At 37.3% G+C, this 22,514-nt stretch overlaps 2 protein-coding genes across 7 annotated transcripts in view; one reads left to right on the forward strand and one right to left on the reverse strand.

Moving 5' to 3' along the window:
- Positions 1-9,019, reverse strand: part of LOC6040802 (protein toll) — a 41,244-nt gene extending 32,225 nt beyond the window's left edge. The window contains 1 exon segment of the mRNA XM_038266672.1: positions 8,935-9,019. The gene's annotated coding sequence lies outside the window, so the exon portion shown is untranslated.
- The window catches only part of LOC6040797 (cation-independent mannose-6-phosphate receptor), a 209,579-nt gene that overhangs the window by 52,873 nt on the left and 134,192 nt on the right, over positions 1-22,514 (forward strand). The window contains exon 6 of one of the 6 annotated variants that reach the window (XM_038266677.1): positions 19,365-19,613. The exons of 3 other annotated variants lie outside the window; for them this stretch is intronic. In XM_038266677.1, the coding sequence (XP_038122605.1) occupies positions 19,365-19,586 (222 nt within the window). In that variant the 3' untranslated portion in view covers positions 19,587-19,613. Of the gene's footprint in view, positions 1-9,695; positions 9,953-19,353; positions 19,614-22,514 lie in introns of those variants that run through there. 2 more of the 6 variants (XM_038266678.1, XM_038266679.1) reach the window with 2 other exon arrangements.

A 22,514-nucleotide genomic window follows, 5' to 3' on the forward strand; every position in this document is an offset into this window, starting at 1 on the left:
CTTTCGGGGGAAAAGGATTGATGAGCAGGTGAGTTGGGACTGTGGGCGAGCTGGAAATCATCTGTTATTCCGGGTGGGAATAGATGGATGGACGTATGAACACCTTTGGCACCACACCCGGAGCGGAGATTGGATTCCGTGCGAACCCTCCGAAGAGTGATGGACTTTCGAAAGTTAGGTACGGGGAAAAAGTTGACTGGCAAGATTTATGACGACCGTTGATCACAGTATTGGCGAGAATGTGGATTCAGTAAAGAAGTTCTGTACGTTGAACTATTGGAACAAATCAAATGTGTCAAAAGATATAAATTTGTCAAAATCTTGTTCAGAACTTTTCCGCGCAAAATAACTTCATTCTACTCTAATGAGAGCAAACTTCCCACAAACTCCCATCACATCAGTAAATCCCGCAAGCAGTACACGACATAAATGTGACAATTTCGAAAAATCCCAAACCCCCAAACACGTTCCTCGTTCCCCCTATATGCACGATGTTCACCACCAGCACTCACGTGAAACTTGACGATTGCGAAAAAGTTACTTTCAATGTTATGATTTCCAAGCGTGCTCCACTCTTCCCCACCCCATCTCATCGTCAGCAAAGTACCCACGAAGTTTTGAAGAGGCTCACGTCATTCAATCCGACTCAACTCGCTGAAAGTCTCGTCGTCGTCGAGGTTTCTGGGGTATTATGTGAGAAATTTTTGCATTCTCCAAACGATGATGACGACGGCACGGTCTCGTTTGGGGTGGGCTCTCGAAACAGTTCAAGTGGTACAGCTGGTTGTTGCAGCCGAAGGCTGCCGGTAGTGTACCAGAACGAACAGGTATCGAATTGTTTACTCTTGGCATTAAGAGCACCCCACCAGCGAGGCTGAAGTCAAAGTTTATGTGCAGCGGGTAGGGTTACTGCAAGTACACATAGTTGGTGGGCTAATGTTTACGATCAGTCGAATGTTCAAGTTGGTATGAAGAGTTTCTTTGCCAACATATCGTACAAACTTATTTTAAACAAAATATGAGAGTGGTACCAATTTTAAACTATTCAATAGTCGAGATTCAAGACATTCAGAGCATCTTTACCCATCAAACATCAGGTGGAGGTTTAGTTGAACAGTTGATGTCAATCCTGTATTACTATTTTTTTTTTCAATTCATTGAGCATTGGTAGACTAAGATCGGTATCCCAGGACAGTTTGGAGGACCCAGGATTTCTAAAACAAAACCACAGAGTTCATAGCGGTTCCAAAGGGTCTGACTGACAGCACTGCATGTGAACCATAATTGCGAACTTGGTAGATTCGTCTTGTTATGGCGGTAGGCTTCTAGGGCTGTATTCCAGGACACTTTGGATTCAATAAACAAAACTTTAATTTTTTGAGTGAGATGTGTTCAAAAATACCCAAAAAGCAAGAAATACTTTTTTTTGTTTACTGGAACTCTTCAAAAATAGCTCTTAATCTTTGGCATAGTTATTATTAGTTTTGTATGAAAAAAAAATTCTCCCAAAAAAATAATAAAAAAATAGACAAACTTTCGTGGGTTAAAAGTGAATAGTGGTGTAGTTTTTGGACAAAAAAATTAGACAAAACATATTTTTTTCAATAAAGTTTTGTTTCAAATTACAGTCCAGACTCGATTATTCGAAGCCTCGATTATCCGAAAGTTTGTATGGGACTTTGGATAATCGAGTAACGAACAACAACAAAATTCTTCGTATTCTTTTATTTTCTTATTTTAAACATCAAAGTTCTATGACCTATGACATTTTAGTCAAATTTGAATGGTTAATTGCCCGTAAAATAAAAAAAAATGCATTTTTCAATATTTGAAAAATGCTATTTTGAGCGCTATCTTGGATTTAAAAATTCTAAATCACTTTACAGTAGTGTTAGTATCATACTAATGTTCAACAATTAAAAATAAGACAAATTTTGTTTTTCATGATTCGATTATCCGAAGTGAAATTTTGCCAAGGCCTTCGGATAAACGAGTCTGAACTGTAGTTAAAAGTGCCTACAAACATCTCTTAAAACATAACTAAATGTTGGTAGAAGATTCCCAAGTTCCATTTTTTGATCATTTGAAATCCGACCTTTCATTGGTTTAATATTAGTTTTGCAAAAAAAAAAAACAAAATTTAGGAAAAAAACATATTTCTTTGTATGTGTTACCTATTTATCCAAATTATCCGATTATCCGAAGACTTCTGAAAAAGTTCACTTTGGATAAAAAAAAATGACAAAAAAATGTTTTTTTACAATCCCGCTGTGAAACTGTCTTAAACTTTTCTAGAGAAACGAAACGACCTACTTTTAACTACCTAAAATAACAGATTTGAAAATCAATACCTTCTCATACCAGTGCTGGAAAGTCCTACTTTTCAGCACCCATTCCAGTGCTGAAATAGTAGTTTATGCAACAAGTTGCTAAAAGAGGTTTTTTTCAGCACGAGTCGTACATTTATCCAACGAGGTTCACCGAGTTGGATAAATACGAAGAGTGCTGAAAAAATCAAGTTTTGCAACGAGTTCCATACAACATTTTTTGCAATTCCAAAAAACACACACTGAGTGAAATTTTATGTAAAATTTTTATGTATTTTGTCAATAAATCGTTTAAATCAAAAAAATTTTGAAAAGTGTTACTTTTCGAAACAAGTGCTGAAAAGTTCAACTTATCAGCACCCATTTGAGTGCTGAAAAGTAGAACTTTTCAGCATTTATTTTGAAAAGTGTTGCTATTCGATTCTGTTATTTTTGGTACAGAAAAGTAGGCTATTTCGTCGTTCAAGAATGACAGGAAAAGTAAGTAGTTTCACGACGGAATTGCAAAAAGTAAACTTTTCAACACTTGCATTGAAAAGCAACGTTTTTCAATATTGTTTTTTTACTTAACACATGAGTGTATGTCATATAAATCCATATAAAAGGGTTTTTTGGAATTGCACAAAAATTTGTAAGCAACTCAGGTAACATCAGGAACTCTGTAAACCTCGTTGGATAATTGTACGACTCGTGCTGTAAAAATCTTGTTTTCGCAACTTGTTGCATAAACTGCCATTTCGTTGCCTTATTTTTTATTGTGGAGCTCGAATACAAATCCAAAATTGTATTTTTTTGTAAAAATCTAATTGTCTCTGTAAAGAAAAAATCAATTGAAAAGGGGTACAATATCTGCAAATGTATTATAATTTTAAGAAGATCATTTTTTTAATAATGCTCAAAAACATGATTCAAAGCTTGGTTAAGTGGCGATTCGATGAAAAAAATGTTTTCTTATGAGTTTTCAGCAATGTTTTATTTAATTTTATGTGAAGACTTAAACACATTCTTGCAAATGTTCTACTTTTATCATATATATTTACACAATTTTAATCTCAAATTTTTAAATGCACACCTCAATACAATCGGTGTGCCTAACAACTAATTTCCCATGGGACCATCCATAAACCACGTGGACACCGTAGAAGGGGGAGTCTAAAATTTCAAAAAAGTACCACGTGGTTTATGGATGGTCTCCGTACAGTGAAAACTAAAAATTACACCATAAAAGAGGTAATATTCAACCTTCCAAATTCACTTCATTTTTTGCCGTGTACACAGTAAAAAATTGTGTAAATTTGGAAAGTGTTATTTTGGAAGGTTGAATATTATCTCTTTTATGATGTCATTTTACCTCAATTTAGCCTGAAAAAGTGTCATTACACCCAGAAAAGGGGTAAAACTATACGTTTTCAGTGGTAAAATTACACATTTTTTCTGACATTCCCAGATGTAATATTACTATGTTTTTTTGACTGTGTAGGCACACTGATTTATTAGGAACGGTTACCACATTTTCCCCCGCCCGTGTGGATCAATCGGACCGCGCACTGGACTCACAATCCAGAGGTTGCTGGTTCGAATCCCGCGGCGGGCGCTCTAAAAATTCTTTGTGTAAATATGGGTACCCGGCGCCGTCGCTCCGTGTCGTACTCAAATACTTAGGAGCCCAGAGCGGCGAAGTCCTTGTAGATAAAAAGGGAGACACTAGTGGTTGGTACTAGCAATAGTGGCCGACAGCTATAAAGTCAACTTCGTTTTTTACCACATTTTCATCACAAATTTTAAAATTACAATTTTCAATGCAACTATTTCTATACATCTGTAACCTTATCCACACTATTTAATTTCAATTCTATCAATGTCACTTCAGTTACGGTAACAAAACATTGAAACACATCTCTAACGGTTTGTTATTCAAGCTGCAAGTTTCTTATGAAAAATATTTTGAAATTTGGAATGTAAAAAAAGTTTCCTGAAGAAAAGGTTGAGAGTTTTACCGTGTAGTTATTAACTTCAGAAACTTTTATGTGAAACTGTATCTCCTGAAAATTACATTTTAAAATTTCTGTTATAGCGCTTAAGAGCATCCCTACCGGCGGTGCACCAAAGTTCACATGCAACTTTTTGGCGAACCAGCTGCAGCGCTGTGGTTACAACTCGGCAAGATTTCTTGTTGGAAAACAAACAAACAAGTCTAAGTTGAACATAGTCCCCCTCTCCCCTCTTCCAAATCGGTACTGCCAATCATAACTATTGCGAAAAGCACACACACACAGTTGTACCCGGTTGGCTTTACTTTGAAACCCAAACCAAACTCTAAATTCGTGTCGAGTTGCAAACTCGAGCTGCACAAAACCAGCTCTCCAAACGGCAGAAAATCACCACCGACGATGACTCACCTGTTATGGTGAGAGCCTACCTCTCTCTCTGTGGTCTACTTGGAGCACCGGTTTGTGTTGTTGGATCACGTCTCGCAGGTATTCCCCCCTCAACCCTGCGTTCCTCCAACGCCCCCTCTACCCTACCCCAGCTAATATAAGCCTTCTCGTCTTTCACTCAGGGCCTCAGGTTTTCATTTCGTTGCGGCCAGGGCTTTCGACTTTTGTGTGTTTGCGAAAAATACCTTCTACGGCTTTCGTCGACGACGTTCTTCTCGCTCCTCCTTTCAATGAGATTGCAGATTTTTCAAATTGAAAGCATACTTCAGGCTCAGGCTCCGGCTCGCAGTGGCACATGTGTGTATGTTCCCCGGACCTGGATTAAGTCCAGGTCGTATTGTTTTAAGCAAAATTACACAATTAAAACTGTGTGTGTGTGTACCAAGCCGACGAGGGAGGAACTTTTGCGGTAGAATCTGTACCGGGGCGTTCAGCAGAACACACGTGTCCTGGTCGGGGGTCTGCGCCCGGTTTATGGTCATTTATTGGATGACCGGTTTTAACGATTACGATACATTGGAGAGTATGTGGCGTGTGTACTGCTGCTATCGACACCAGACCCGGGGTACGCGGGGCACGCGGGGCAAAAAATGAGACCTCTTCTCTGGACATGACATCGCAAGGCTGGAATTAATTGAATGGAGCACATGTGCGAGTGTGTAGTACTCTGGGATTGCGGTCTCAGTCTCTGGGGAGAACCCCTGGATGGGCTGTTGTATAGAGTTTACTGTTATGTGGAGAGCTTGGATCCATAGGTTCTTCATTCTTTGGGGTTTAATTACTAAGCTAATGTGAGAGGATTCGATTTACTGACTAGTATTAATCAGAAGAGCTTCGTTATAGAAAACTTTACCACTTCAGAATTTAAAAAATATATCTTTTAGATATCATTCAAAAGTTGACTACTCTTCTGTATCACTTTATAACTCCTTACCTCAAAATGTAATATCTTTTTAAATCCAAACAACAATACTTCTAATTATGTCTGTTTATTTGTACCACTCTGTTGTTGCTGGTACAATTCTCTTTTTCCCTAAAACCAACAACAATGTCAACGGCCCTGAACTAAGCTCATTTGGCGTGCACTTACCACTCCAAGGTATTACCGTTGAGTCGTTGCACCTGAACACCAAAACTGCCCCAAGTTAATACTGTCACGTTCCGCAACTGTACCACTCCCAGGGTCCAGCTATGCAGATCTTGTTCAAAGAAGGGAAACGCAACATTCTCCGCTCAAACACGGACGAACAAACATCCGAGCTTGTAGGACATGAGCTTCTCGGAGAAGTACGAGGAGAGCGGCCGTGCATTGAACTGCAAAATGCAGCCAGCTCTATGTAATTTGTACTCCTTGTCCGCCCGGCCACACCCCGGGTCCCACCGGGGAAGAGGAAGAAAGTAACTGTTCCATCCAAACGGGACCCGCTTCCCCTCCTTCTGTTGGAACTCCTCCGGGGAGAACAAATCTATGCTCTGAGCGTTGCTGCATTATTCATCCGTATTCTTACATGAGCTTTCGAATTCTTCTGCACCACGTCTTGGTTCTTTCACACCTGGGGAGGTACCAGAACACGCGTGAATAATTGAACTTGCAGCGCGCAGCGAAGAGCCGTGCAATTCTTCTTTCTTGGATGGTTTAGCTATAGATTTGCTACATTGACCTGTTCTATTTCCGTTATAAGAGGTTATAAGGAGCATTTTTACACTCGAATTGACGTTTAGAGCATCTCCACCGTGTTCTAATCGATCTCAGAAAATTTATTTGGTTCAGTAGATCAATATATGGGTCATTTCACCTCAAACATTAACAATTATTGTTATTAAGAGCATCTTTACCGTGTACTTGCTAACAGCAGAATAGTTTTTTTGTTTTATTTTAAAATTAAAATATTTTTTTTTTAAACTACGGTGTTTTGTGAAATTTTAATGTTTTACAAAAAAAAAACATAATAAAGTGAAAAAGCAAACAAAATCTAGTTTTTTATTTTTCAAAAAATCTATCATAAAGTGAAAAATCATGCAAAATTTCACTTCGTTTGATACCCATATTGCAAATTAAAAAAATTGAGTATTTTCGAAAAATACGGTATTTTGTGAAAATTTTAGTTTTTAACAAAAATTCGCTTCGTTTGATACCCATATTGCAAATGATTAAAATTTGAGTATTTGCGGAAAAAAACTTTGGTATAGACGTGTAGTACAGCCAATGTTGCAAATTTCTTTGATCAAAAGGATGAAAAAAAAATCAAATAAAATAAAGCATTTTTCTTCTGATGCAACTTATCATTAAGAGCACATCCACCGTGTGCAAGATAATTTCAGCTGTTCTATTGTGAAACTGTTAAATCTGAATAAGGCTGGTACAAATATTTTTAAAAGTTTTGTCACCCTTTCAAAATTGGCCCGAAAACAAAGGGAAAAAATTTTTAATAAATTCAAAATTTCAATGAAAATTCAAGTGCAAACAGCTGAAATCAAATTAAAATACATTCTGTCAAGATTTAAAATATTTAGCATGTTTGGGAACATTAAAATCTTTAAAATTTTTGTTCAAAATTTTGTTATAAAGAGCATCTTTCGTTACTTGTTAACATCTTAGATTTTTTGTGCAAAATTAAAATTATTTAAAACTACAAAAGTTAAAGAACTGAATAGTGCTAAAAGAACTTTTGTCATTTTCATTTAACAGTTCATCCTATTATTGGCTTATATAAACATTTTTGCCATTTTAATCACCTAAACATATAGAATATGCAAACATATTTTGATGTCTTTTGATTGAATATTTTTTTATAGATGCTTTTTTTTAGTTGAAAATTGTTATAAAGTACCATAATTTAGGATTTATTCTTCAGTCCGCACACGTATTTTACACCGAACCGTGAAAATTATGTTTGCAAATGAGGTGTATAGACGTGTAGTACAACTGTACCATTTTCCTTTTTTGATCTTTTTGCAAAATTTTCTTCTGATGCAACTTATCATTAAGAGCATCTTCACCGGGTACACATAAATTCAGATCGTCTGTTATCAAACTGTATGACCTGGAAATAATAAATTAAAGATTGCAAAAATAATCAAAATTGAAAGCAAGTCTTCTTCTGATGCAACTAAATCTCCCAAGTTGACCTCCCGTTATACCGGTGGGCGCCCGAACTCGGCGCGGGAGTTCAATTAGTGCCAGAAAGCAGGTTAATTACATTAACCTGTTCCTCCGGGCAACCGGTGCCGGACGGTGACCGCGACGACGAAGCCATATATCCAAAGCGGTCGCGGTCGTAACAAAAATGAGAGTAAAGTTCATAAAACTGATGGACGCACATTAGAAGTGACTTTTTTTTCATCTTCTTCTTTCTCTCCGGCGCAACAGGGTTGAATCTTGGGGCTATGAATGTCCAGAAGGCGCGTCCAGATAAGCGCGTCCGCCGGCTGATCCGAAATCCCGGTTCCAGCCCTGGCTTATGACGCCATAAGACAGTGTGGCCCAGAACGGCTGTACTTTATTCCGGCACGCCATAAAACTGGACGGTAATTGAGGCGGAAAGGCAACTCTACAAAAAAATTGCAGAAAGCTAAGGCAACAGGCTAGAAAGAGTGCGAGATAGTCCGACCGAGCGAGCGAGCGCGAAAATAAATAGTTGCAGATTACGGTTTATTATTGTTATGGCGTCCATTTCGCGGAGCTCGTTGAACAACAGCTGAGAATCGGTGGTGCCTTTCTCTGCGCCGGCAGGTTTTTCTCGGAACGAAAGTATTTGGATCAAAGTTGCAAAGAAGTTGCCTAAAAGCTGGCTTAAGCCAGGTGAAGCGCTGAAAGCGCTGCTTAACTGTACCACTTGGGGCTTAAAACTGTACCACTTTATCCAGCAGAACAGCTTTCTAAAAGTAGCTATCAAAGTATTAAAACATTCATAGAACAATTCTTTCAAATGTGTAAAACATAACACACCTATTTGTTCAGTTGCACCTTAATATTAAGAGCATCTCTACCGTGTAATTGTTAAAATTCGTAATTATTGTACGATTACACCACATGCTAATTTATTGTGGTATGACCAATAAATATTTCAAATTTATTTAAAATTGGCACAGCATAATTGACATTTAGGGCATCTCCACCTTGAAATCAACCGAGTTTCTAAACTGTCTATTCTCCCAAATTTACTCACCGATTAGTTGATCTGGCAGCGACTGATATCGTTGTTTCCGTCAGATTGATATGTTGCTATTGTTCTGTTGTGAACAAAAAAGTCTGAAAAAGAAAACAGATAAGACAACACAAAAAACGAAAGTTAGTGGGAAACAGTTACTATTTTTCGAGCGGACCTGGAAATCAATTTAAAGCATCACACAAGCGTGCACGTTCCGCGTCGTCATTTAGCGCGGGAAACAGGTCGGCTCTCTAGCCGTAGAGAGAGATAGTTTCAAAAGGTTAATCGCTCATTTTTCCACCCCATTTAAATGATTCATTGGTTGTTGAGGTCGATTTTCGCACATCGTGCCACCCCTCGGAAACCCGCCCAAAGGTTGGTGGGCCGTAATGGCGGAGGAACATCAATCCCGAAAAAAGGTGAAAGAGACCGAGGAAGTGAGACAAAAAAGCCCCTCACAGGTACATTAATCAGCTGGGTTGGTGGACCCCTCGTCTTGATGAAAAAAAGTACGTAACTTTTTATTACTTACTCATTAAGGCCCAGCGTTCGGACCAGCAAAGAAGAAAGAAACCCTCTAATGGTAGTTATTAGTTTATTGTTTCCTACGACCGAGAGGGACGGCTAGTAATGAACACGGAGGTGGCGAGGTGGTAACTCGACGTAATGCTCCGACCAGGTCTTAAAGTCTCTTAGATATTAATTTCCTGAGCTTCAACGCTTCGCGCATCAGGTCAGAAGATGTTCATAACATATTTTTCTCCTTCTTTCTCTTCCAGGTACGTAAAAGCCCATTCATCTTCAATTAGCCAGCGTGCAGGTATGTATTTCATCACCTGTCCCAGGGGGGGCTGGCGAAATTTCGGCAAGATTGTTGCCCGCTGCCCGAAATTATCCCCACAGGTTGTAAGCCGAGGAATCCCCCGTTTGTTGCTTTTTCTCTTGGGAGCTGGGCCCTAAACCCTCTCAAACACTCGGCTTCTTGGCTTGGCACGGGAAAAATAATGCGAACTGGACTCGTGCAGATTTCTTAAAGGATTGTTAGGTAGAATCACTCTGTAAACATATGCATATGCCAAGCGGATTGGATTTTGGGCGGTTGAAAATTTTGACGATCGGATATTACCTCTTATTTTATGTAATTTTACATCTGTTTTATCAGAATATGTAGAATTACACATAAAAAAATGTAAATTTACAGATTTTTTTTACAGGTAATTTAACATTTTTTCATCTGACACAAAATTTGTCAACATTCCTAGTTGTAATATTACCATGATTTTTTTACTGTGTAGATTTATGGACAGTTAGTAAAAACCATAATAATATTATATCGAGGAATGTTTCCGCAAAATGTAATATTATCAATTTAAGTTTGTAAAATTTGTAATCCTTCGAAATTTAATTTTTCTTATTTTTGATCAATTTTGTATCAGCGGCAATGTTATGGCTATGATCAGAACTTAATAAATTGTTACCATATCACCATTTTTTGATTTACTGTTTACAACAAAAAACACTGTTTTTTTAAGCTCTAGGAATGTTATTTTGACAAACTTTAACCATTTTCATTTTCTTTTTTGTCATATTTGTTATAAAATTACAGCTTTTGATCTGTACAGTTAAAAAAATCATGGTAATATTACATCTGGGAATGTGTAATTTTCCATCCAAAAAATGTGAACTTTGTCACTTTTTCGTGGTAATGGCACTTCTTCAGTCTAACTTCCCTGGGCTTTGTCATAATGAGTGTCATAGGTTTGATGCTTGTTTGGCAAAGAGTATGATTTGATTCGATGTGGAATTAAAATCGAAGTGTTCAGTATATTGCTGAAGCTTCCATTTTTACACATGGACACCAATTCATGCTGCGAGAACCCACTTTGGCGTAGTCTCAGGGCTTAATCGATGGCCGGTAAGCTGTCATCGAGACAAGGAGGTTCTCTGATAGTGGAAATATCACATTTGTACAATGAACCGCTACATATGTGATTTTTCCCTATCTTAATGTGGATGTCAGGTTAGAATGCGGGTTTTTAAAAATTTAGTTTTTGTAGAATTTAGGATTTATAGTTAAAATCAACTTTTTATACTTTGCCTTTAGTTATTTAGGGACAAAATTAGTAACAGTGAATTTAGTAATTCTATCAGAATCGGTGATTTTCATTCAAGTAGCATAAAAACCATTCTGATTTGTCAAAATTTCCATAGAGTCTCGATCAATCAATAGTGAAATGATATCGGACTAAATTCGTTGATCTGTTGAACTAACGACTGTCGGATTATGATTGTATCGACCATTGTTGCGAATCGAGGATCTACTGGAATTTTGACGAACAAATTGTCGTCTCTTTTTCAATTCACGACTTGTAAAATATCAACTGTTATTATTTTTTTTTTTAAAAAGAAGCCAGACAGGTTTTAAAAACGTTTTTTTGGTTAATAATTAAAATGTCATTTGAGATTAGAGTAGCTTTCATAGGTTGCTTTAAATCTTGTATTCAATTCAAGTTAGGTAGTTATCAAATGAATATTTGGACTTATATGAATAATTGAACATTTTGGACTTATGAATAACACACAACTGTGCATTTATTCTAGAGTCAGATCCATACAGCGTCAGTGTTTATTTGGTCGAAGTGTACTAATTCATTGGCAGATCTGGTTCTAGTTGTAATGTACGACAAGACTACTGACGGACGTGACAGGACGAGGGCCCAGTTTAGAGGTTTCGACATCAACGATGTGCGGCTGGATCACCCTCCCAAAAAAAAAAAAAAAAAATGGCACTTCTTCAGTCTAACTTGAGGTAATATTACATCATAAAAGAGGCAATATTGATTCTTCCAAAAATACACAATTTTCACAAAAGTAGTAATACTGATACCTTCCAAATTTTTACAATTTTCAACTGTGTACACAGTCATAAAAAGTTGAATTTTGGAAGGTTAAAAATTTTACGGTTAAATATTACCTCTTTTTCGATGTAATTCAACCCCGATTTATGAACCATATGTGAAATTTCAAAACAGATTGGATTTTACAAATTAGTTTTGTTTATTTTTACCTAAATTAATGGTGTAAACTTAAACAGAAACTGATGAAGATTTCACCAAGACCCGATGTAAAGTTACAGATTTTTTGAAACAAAATCTATCAACATGTAATATTACCATGATTTCTTTTACTGAGTGGATTATGTTTTTTGGACAAGTTACGAATTTATGAAAAAGTAATTTCGGGAAGGTATCGAAGATCACTCAAAATAAATTCTCAAAAAATGTTTTTAAGGTAAAATTAAGGATGAAGGATTGTAAGAAAATACGTCACTGTATATTTTTAAAATAATGTTTATTTTTGTTCAACCTGCAAAAAAAAAGAAGGCAAAAACAAAAAATCCATGCCTTTTCAAATTCTTCATCTGACCTTTGGTTGCGAAAATATATGCATGGAAATACTTTTTTTTAATTAGCCTGTTGCAAATATTTTTCAATGGCTAAGTCTTCCCCCTTTTCCATAAATATTTTTCGAATAAACTTTAAAAAAATTAATGTCATTTTAAGTGTAATCAACTGAAAACTATTCAAAGTGCATTCCTTTGCGTTTGAAATCATTTTAAACTTGTTTGAACTGCTTAAAAATATTTTGAATTTTTAGAGAATTTTCGTTTTTTCCACATCAAAATATTTTCATCAAAACATAGAATTTTAGAAAACCAATGATTGCAAATCGAATGTAAAATGCATTTTCCATGCCTTGCATTGAAATGTTGGTAAATTTAAATAAAACAATCAGTTTTATTGGACCTATTTTTAATGTTGAAATAAACGTTCTAGGTACCTACAATATTTTTTTGCAATTCCGTCGTGAAACATTCTTAAACGACGAATTAGCCTACTTTTCTATACCAAAAATAACAGAATCGAATAGCAACACTTTTCAAAATAAGTGCTGAAAAGTTCTACTTTTCAGCACTCAAATGGGTGCTGAAAAGTTGAACTTTTCAGCACTTGTTTCGAAAAGTAACACTTTTCAACATTTTTTTGATTTAAACGATTTATTGACAAAATACATGAAAATTTGACATAAAATTTCACTCAGTGTGTGTTTTTTTGAATTGCAAAATATGTTGTATGGGACCATCCATAAAGTGGACACTTTGTATTTGACTCTACTTTTTTGTCTTATCCACGATTGACCTCGTGTGATACCTCGTTGGATTCAGCACTCTTCGTATTTATCCAACTCGGTGAACCTCGTTGGATAAATGTACGACTCGTGCTGAAAAAATCCTCTTTTTGCAACTTGTTGCATAAACTACTATTAAACAGTTTATAATTAATCTACAAGTGTTTTAAATGAAATTTAAAATTTTCAATAATAATATTTTCCTCAGATTTTTTGTGGATTTATAAAGGGTTCTAAAGAAGGTATTAGACTATGACAAACAAACAAACCAGTGACAGTCACCATTTTTTTGTATTTTTTTTAAAAATAAACTGAGAATGAGATAGTTCAACACTTGCAGTGCTTATCCTTTTTAAGAAAAATAAGAATGCAGCGGTGCCAGTTTGTGTATTTTCATATGTCTTTCCTCTAGTTGATGCAAATTTTCTGATTTGAAGTTTCATACAATTTAAAAAATGGAAATAATTTTTTTTTTCTGTGAATGTTCTGAAATTTTCCCGTGCAATTCTGCTCAAAATTAAGGAGAACCTCAACTGTCTCTGGCCCCCTCTCAACCTAAGCAGATGGGCTCCACCACCGTGGCCCAAGTCACTCAGGATTACGGGACGGCAACTTTTCCAAAAAAAAAAATCCTCTCGAGCAAAGCTGGCGGATTACTGTGCGAGGCTCGAGAAGATGGTATCTTCTGCCCGAAGACTTCGTGCGTGCGTGTTGAAATCTGCCTCAGGCATTGATCCATTTCGGCATGGATTAGGGCACGAGTTTGAAATTGGTTAAAAAACATCGCACGTGAACCGGGGCGCTCACGTGATTGAGGAGTTGAAATTTGTTCAAGCGAAAGGGAGAGGATTTTCGTCACTTCAATGTCGCACACGAAAACAGGGATTTGACAGATTTTGAAGCTCCGCACGTGTCACAGCTTCTCCCAGACAGGTTCGGCGACCCCTCGAGTCTAAAAAATCTCCCCAACTATTACCGCAACAGTTAAATCGTTTTGGTTCACTTGGACCATAAAAATCGTAGAAAACACCACACCACAATACACTGCAGTTGTGGTTTAGCGTGCAGCGGTGGCGGGACGTGATTCGGTCACCCACGCACTTGCCTGGAGGGAAAATGAATGGAACACTGTAAACTTTGTCTGCAGAACTTCCGCGACGACGACGACGATGGTGGTGACATTACCGCAGAATCCACTTGCCAGAGAGTGTGCAGTTGTTGGACGGGAGAAGGTACGTGCCCAAGATGCGCTGAAACTGGGATGCGGTCATGGGCGTTACGTTTTGGTGGGGTACTGGAAATGTGCCAGTGGTACTGTATTACTTGAGAGTATTCTGTACCAGTGATTCTGCCCACCCATGACCTCATAGTCCCACAGGTCGAAAACACTGTTAGAACGGTCACTGGAAGTCAAGCTGTGTGCGACGACCGACTCAAGCTACATGTGTCCAGCAGCTCTACTGTAATGCTAATAACGGGAACATAGTCAGTTCCTTCAGGGTTGGTGCGAGGGTGTTTCGCTTTTTTCCATTCTCTCACTATTTGCTAGAAAGTTGAACTTGAAGCAGAAGTAATTTCTGCACTTGGTTCCACATCTATCTAATACGAAAAGAGATCCATTATTTAGAATCGCACAGAAGGGGGGAAAACGAGAAGAGTTTCTTTCTTTCCTCTTTCTGGTTTTGTTTTTTTTTTGCTGAAGCGGTTACAATTCCAGATGATGCCGGTCACGTGAACGAGTTGTTCCCAGCGGAGAATCGGACAGACAGTGTAGATTGGTCAACCGCAAAGAGTACAGCTAGGGACTGCTACAGAGTTGTACCGGAGGTCTAACCCTTCCGTGCCCTCATCAGTCCCCATTTGGCTATTCCGTGTGCGGTGCACTTGTTGGGTTGAGTTGCACCATCTCGACGTCGTCAGCTTGAAGAGCGTTTGTGCATGTTCAGAAAAGGAAATTAAATTTTATATCTTCCTGCGCTTCTTCGCGTTGCGTACTCTACAAGCTACCCGTTATCCGAAGGGTTGAGCAAGATCTACGCGCACGCGGTAGAGCGTTTCAATTTCTACGCAAGTTGCGGTCGTAGACAATGTCCGGTCCCCGTTCATCAAGTCGTGGGGGTAATCTTGGGCCACATTATCTTCATCTTCTCACTTCTCGATTACGGAAAAGGGCACCGCGGGTTTTAGAAAATGAGCTCAATCATCGACCCGCGTGAACCCGGTGAAATCTGAAACTCAAGTTTTAAGAATCGCGTAAGGAATTGGGTGACTTCACCGAAAGCTTTTAAGTCGAATGACTTTTTTTTTGAATCGTGTTTCTTTTCTAATCTTCTGGTGGGCAATAATTATGAATAAAAGATAAAGAAGATTTTTAGTGAACTGGTTCGTTCAACAATACGACCTTTCGACGAAATTTCATACACATTTCTACAAAATAACTTTTTTTTTTCAAAAATGATTTTTTATGAAATAATTTTTAATTTTGAAATTGTAATAAATTACGAGGAATTTGAAGTATTTTTTGGGAATGTCATTCATTTGACGAAATCAAGATGACCTTTCGACGAAATGTCGTTCAGTCAAAACACTCTTTTGATCTAATTTAAATATGCAAAAAAAAAACACTGGAGTATCTAATAGATAAAACTACGTAGTAACTTTTCAAAAGCGCGAAACCTTGAATGTAAATAAAAAGTCCATTTAGTTCGCTCTCATGACACTTCACATTTAATGTGAGTGGGATATGCATCTTATTTACATCCAATCTTAACCCGTTTTGAAAATTGAAACAAATATCAAATTAGTTCATTAGGAGTTATTCGATGTAATGATCGTTTGTCGAAAAATGGCTTTCAGGTGTAATGATTATAGTGTTGAAGAAAGTTAGGCCAATTGTTTAGTTTCAAGGAATAAGTCTAATTTGTATAGAAATGATTGAATTTTTAAACTTTCGACGAAAAGGCCCTCAAAATTGCCATTTCACCGAATTGAAATTTTAAGGTGAAGTTGCAGTTGGTAAAATGACTCAGCCTATTGATTTCGATTAGGGATTTATAGGCAGCTTTGTTTTTATTACATGAATAAGTTGGTTTTTTTAATGCTAATGCGCTTACTTAATCACATTTTTGACGAAAATACCTTATATTTCTGTATAAGCCCGAGAAACTGAAACATTTTTTGTCCCTATTTAGGGGATATTGCTTCTAGCATACGACCTTCTTTGTGCATATTTTCGGCCTACCTTTTGTTTGGTTGAAATCTCGAAGCACGTGGCGAACTTTTTTTGACGTACGGTTCAGCCCCAGCTCGTACAGTACAGCCGCACAAATTCGGTCGACAAACATGCTCAATCATTGTGATGTTTTAAGCCATAAATCAACATTAAAATGATTGATTTCACGTGCATAAGTAGCATGGGCATCATTTAATCATTCATTTGTGAGCTTTAAACATTATTAAACATTTGTTGCATAACCAAACAAACAACCCGTAATATGCGAGGAAGACTGTAACATGTGAAAGGCACACACACACACTGTCACAGTTTGGAGAAGTGTCAAATGTGCTTAGTATGCACCCATTCTCTTTGAGATGGACGAAGTAACTTTATTTACCAATTCATGCGATTTGGTGGCAATTTAGTGATTGTTTTTGCAGTGGGATTGTGGCACCCACCAAAAAAACATATTGCCGGTGGTTGGAGATTCGGGGGATGGCTCTCATTCGTGTGCTGAGCGATGAATGCCGTGACGCTGAGTGTCAACAAACGGTAAGCAAAAGTGGTGAAAATTTTCGACCTAATGGGCAACTAGCGATTTGCCAAGAAAAAAGTGAAGAGTGCTATTTTTATTGCTTTATTTCTAATTTAGAAGGAAAAATTAAATTATTCTTGGCCACCAAAATGAAGATAATGACTGCACGTATAATTATCAAGTGGCAGATTCCTGCCAGATTTGGTGAAATGCTCAATTTCGTTGAATTAAGCTTGGTAGACCCAAAATAGGTACTAGGCCCAAAATAGGGACAAATAACCTATTCAATAGTTAAAAATAGCTGTTGACAGAATTGCCACTTTATCAAAATGGCATTTTGACGAAATGACGCATTCAGTGAAACCACGGACGAACTGTAACGTTATTTAGAGAATTGACTTAGATTTTTTTTAGCTTAGAAGTTTCGAAATAGTTCATTTAGAAGTATAGCATTTAATAGAATGATCTTTTGTCAAAATGACCAAATAAAAATGGCTTTTAGGCAGTCTTCCCGAAACGCGCGCACGCCGTACACGCCGTACAAGTTTTCAGTGCAGATGAACCTCAAACACACCAGGCTACCATGTTCGAGTTCTCCCCGCACGGCGCACTCAAGTTTACACGCGGTGTAAACACGGGGTGCACACCTCGGGTACAACGCCGTGCGAGCGAAGAGCGTGTAAAGAGACGAAAAAATGACCGCTTCTCACTCTCTCTGTGGCAAACACTGTTGTGTGACTGCAGCGGAGAATGAAACACCACTTTACAGCAGAGGGAGCGTGAGGGAACTATTTTTGTCTCTTTTCTGCGTCGTCGGCTTGCACGGGGTTTGTACCCGGGGTGCAAGGTTCGGTTTTAAACTCGAGGTTCGTGTGCGCGTACAGACTGTACACGGCAGAGTTTAGGTTTGCTTGTACGCGTGCACACGCGGTGCTGGTGTTTGATCGAGTACAGAAAACAGAGAACGCGGTTGAACGCGGTGCACGGGGATCACTGCTTTTAGGTGAAATGACCACATAGATTTCGAGTTTCGGTGAAATGGCTCAAATTTTCGAGGGTGAAAAAATTAGAAGCCTTGTCTAGTTTCAAGGAAATAAGTCAAATTTGTCTATAAATGATTGGTTTTTTATGCTTTCGACGTAACGGCCATCAAAATATCCCTTTCACCGAAATTGACTGTTTGGGCGAAGTGGCTACCGACGAAGTAACTCAAATTATTGAGTTCGATTACGAGATAGGCGAGCATTCCTTTCAAATATTTTTGGCTATAAAATCATCGATAAAATGACTTTCGGTGAAACGACCTAAACTCCCAAAAAGAAAAACAATTATCGTTTCCAACGACTTTGGCCGCCCCATGTCGTGGAAAAATGCCATTTCAGGTCGTCGTCGCCGTCTCGCGGGGTACAAATAAAAGCGAAATTTATTTCCCCGCGGGTATCGAGAACTTGGGGCTTCCGGAAATTGCTCATCGGCACGCACTCGAAGATCTCTCGTTTGTTTCGTTCTTTTCGATGAGGCCAATAAATAGTGCCGCTGATTTGCTTTTCTTTGCAAACAGAATGAAATGAGATACTGTGGGGATTTGGGCGAAGAAAGTACGTGTTTTTGGGGTCGAAATGTTCCGATTCCGGAATGCTGTGTTTTATCTGCGTTAAATGAGCGTTTTGGTGAAACTTTCTGCTGCTGCTTTTTGTTCGGTTGTTGGTGGGAGCAGATGGTAATGTTTGAGAATGTAAACATCGACTCCTGTGTTGCGGTGAAGAATTGCGTAACGCCACTAATGGGCGCTATAAATCAGGAGTTTGTTTTTTGGGTTTTCTGGTGACACTTTTTATGGCCCTTGTTTTGGATTTATGGGAATCGAAACACAACTAAATACATAAAATTTCCGAACGTTGGGTGATTGGTACTTGTTGGACTTGTAGATTTTAAGATTTGGAGACTTTTCTGGCATTGTGGAGACTTCTTGTGGGTTTGAAGATTTTTGCTCACTTTAAGCTATTTGCACATCTTTGTAAATTTTTGTAGAACTTGGTAGGTTTAAATGATTAGGTTTTGTTAACTTTGTAGTTTGATTAATTTGTAGACTTTTGTGTAGACTTTTTACGGAAATTATGTGCATTTCTGGAGTTTTTTTTTAAAAGGACCAATAAACCAAATTTTCAGTTTTTGCTTTTTGGGTGTTTTTTAATACCCCTGACTCAAGGCGGTTCTAAAAGCAAAAACTGGAAATTTGGTCTATTGGATCTTTAAAAAAAAAAAAACTCCAGACTTGAAGATCTGAATCTGGAGACAACTGAGCATTTTAAAGAACTAGTTTTGTTAGTTTTAAAGGTATGCTTTATTTATAGACTTTTTGAAAGATTTATGTGCACTCCTAGAACATTACCTGATAACTTTTGTGGATTTTTAATGAATAAGTTTTGCTCAATTCAGTAGTTTGATTTATTCGTAGACTTTTGTGTAGACTTTTCGCAACTAATAGTTCTAATAGTTTTCCTACAGGAAATATGTAACAAACAAAAGACTTCAATACCTGCAGCACTCGCGCGAAACCGCCAACAAATTCTACCTGCCGACTACATCGTCGAATTTTTACAAGCATTGACGCCTTCTAACACGGAAGAAGAAATGACACCCTCGCAAGGGGCAGTAAGTACTATTAATAATTTAAGTATGTCTCCAAAATTTCTTCAACGGAACAACAGAATGCGAATGAAATTCTAATTTATTGTCAGAATTTCAATCGCATGAAAAGCCAGGCAAAATGAAATTTCTTTAAACATTCTCTCACATTCTTTCGACATTATTCTTGGAACTGAAACTAACTGGGACGAAAGCGTCCACCCTGAAGAAATTTTTGAAACAATTATTTTGTATTCCTAGGCAATAGAAATTTAAATCTAAGTCAGAAAAAGTCAGGAGGCGGCGTCCTCTTAGCCATAAATGCCAGACTTAATCCAAAAGAAATTGTAACTGAAAAACATTTTCAATTTGAACAAGTCTGGGCCAAAGCCACTATTGCAGGCCAAGTACACATTTTGCATCAGTATACTTTCCGCCGGACCATGCAAATAAACAGTCGTATGAACTATTCTTTAAACAGTAGAAATCATAACATCAAAAATGGAACCGGAAGTAAAACTTCACATTTATGGCGACTTTAATCAAAGCAAAGTCGAATTTATATCTGACCAAGAAAATGAAGCAATTCATCTCCCAGTCATTGGGAAAATGAAACATTGCATTTTCTCTTTGACAATATTGCAAATTATGGACTTTTCCAAATCAATCATGTAAAAAACCAAAGAAATTCATTTTAGACCTTTTATTCACTAACTGTATTGAAGACTTTCATGTACAAGAATCTGTAACCCCCCTTTGGAAGAATGAAGTCTTCCATACAGCAATTGAATATTCTATTTATGTCCATAAAAACACTTTGCCCATTGACTGGGAATATGAAGAAGTCCTGGAATACAATAAAACAAACTTTGTAGAAGCCAAACGTAAACTACTTGCAATTGACTGGCAAAATTTATTTAATAATGAAGGAAATGTCGACGAATTAGTAGGAAAATTCTATACGGAAATTAACACTATAACATCTGAAACCGTACCTACTAGAAGAAGACGACGTAATAACATAGGCAATAAATACCCAGTGTGGTTCACTCCACAACTAAGAAATTTAAAAAATAGAAAACAAAAAGCCTACAAACTATACAGAAACAATACAAATGACACAAATCTTCTGAATTATCTGAATATTTCCGACCAATTTTTTTCGGCACTCAATTCTGCCAACGAAGAATATAATAGTAAAGTCGAATCTGAAGTCAAATCATGCCGAAAAATTTCTTTAATTACGTAAAATCCAAATCCAAAAGTAGTAACTTCCCATCGCAAATGCAACTGGACGAAAATGTAGGCAGTAACTCAAAAGAAATTTGCAATCTTTTTTCAAAATTTTTCAAAGAAGTATACACCTCATTTTCCGAAGAAGACCGCGACCGCGACTATTTTTCATATATACCAGAATTTCCAAATGACGTCTCAGTCAATTCTTTGTCAGAAACGGAAGTACGCCAGGCATTGAAGGACTTAGACTCATCAAAGGACCAGGACCCGACGGAATAGCACCTGCATTCCTAAAGAACCTTGCAGAAGAATTGACATTTCCACTGCATTATCTCTTCAACATGTCAATAAATACTGGAAAATTCCCACAAACATGGAAAAAGTCTTTTTTGGTGCCTATTTTCAAATCAGGCCCAAAATCAGACATACGTAATTATCGCGGAATTGCCCTTTTGTCTTGCATTCCAAAACTTTTCGAATCTATTATAAATGAAAAAATCTTTCAGCAAGTAAAAACCGCATCACATGTAAACAGAACGGCTTTTTAAAGGCCGCTCTACTAGCACCAACCTTTTAGAATTTGTAAATTTTACACTGAATGCAATGCATAATCGCAATTTCGTAGAAGCAATTTACACAGACTTTAGTAAGGCATTTGACAGAATCGACATACCATTATTAATCTTCAAACTGCAGAAAATTGGAATTCAACCGAATCTTTTGGAATGGCTTAAGTCATATTTGACTAAGCGCGAACAAATTGTTCGCTTCCAAAATGTACTATCGGAATCAATTCACGTCACCTCTGGGGTTCCGCAAGGATCCCATCTAGGACCTCTTCTTTTCATCTTGTATGTAAACGACATTTCCTTCATTCTTAAAAAAATTAACGTACTTGTATATGCAGACGACATGAAATTGTATATGGAAATAGGAAATGCCAACGACAGTCATGTATTCCAAAACGAAATTAATCTTTTCTACACATGGTGTAGTAAAAGCCTACTCCAATTGAATGTAAAGAAATGTAATTCCATTGCCTTCAGCAGAAAACATGAAACACCAAACATAACAGTATTAGGAAACCAACCAGTAGAAAAATGCAAAGTAGTACGTGATCTAGGTGTCATCCTAGACTCACAACTAACTTTGTAGAACACTATAACACAATAATAAACAAGGCAAAAAGTACATTAGGCTTTATAAAGCGCTTTGCATTCAACTTCCAGGACCCGTATACTATTAAATTACTCTATATAACGTATGTCAGGCCACTCTTGGAATACTGTAGTATCGTCTGGAATCCATACTATGCCGTACACCAAGCACGTATTGAATCTGTCCAAAAACAATTCTTACTGTACGCACTACGTAAACTTAACTGGACTGCATTTCCTCTCCCATCGTATGAAGCACGCTGCATGCTCATAAACATACAATCATTACAAGAACGTCGTAAATTTGCCATGCTCTCTTTCATCAACGACATTATTTCTCAACGCATGTCAGCAGCATTATTGTCAGAAATACGCAATAGTATTCATGAACCAAGCCGTACTCTTAGACATTCACCACTTTTAGAATAACTGCATACACGACAAATTATTTAAAAAATTCGCCATTAAATCAAATGATGCGCTTTTATAATGAAAATTCACAGTACATACATTTCGACATGTCTAAACCGGAACTACGAAAAAATCTATACAATAGAAATAATATCTAGTATGTAAGAAAATTGTAAGTAGTCTACATAAGCTTGACGAATAAACAATAAAAAAAAAAAAAAAAATA

This window comes from Culex quinquefasciatus, chromosome 1 (genome assembly GCF_015732765.1).
Source record: "Culex quinquefasciatus strain JHB chromosome 1, VPISU_Cqui_1.0_pri_paternal, whole genome shotgun sequence".
NCBI classification, from domain to species: domain Eukaryota; kingdom Metazoa; phylum Arthropoda; class Insecta; order Diptera; family Culicidae; genus Culex; species Culex quinquefasciatus.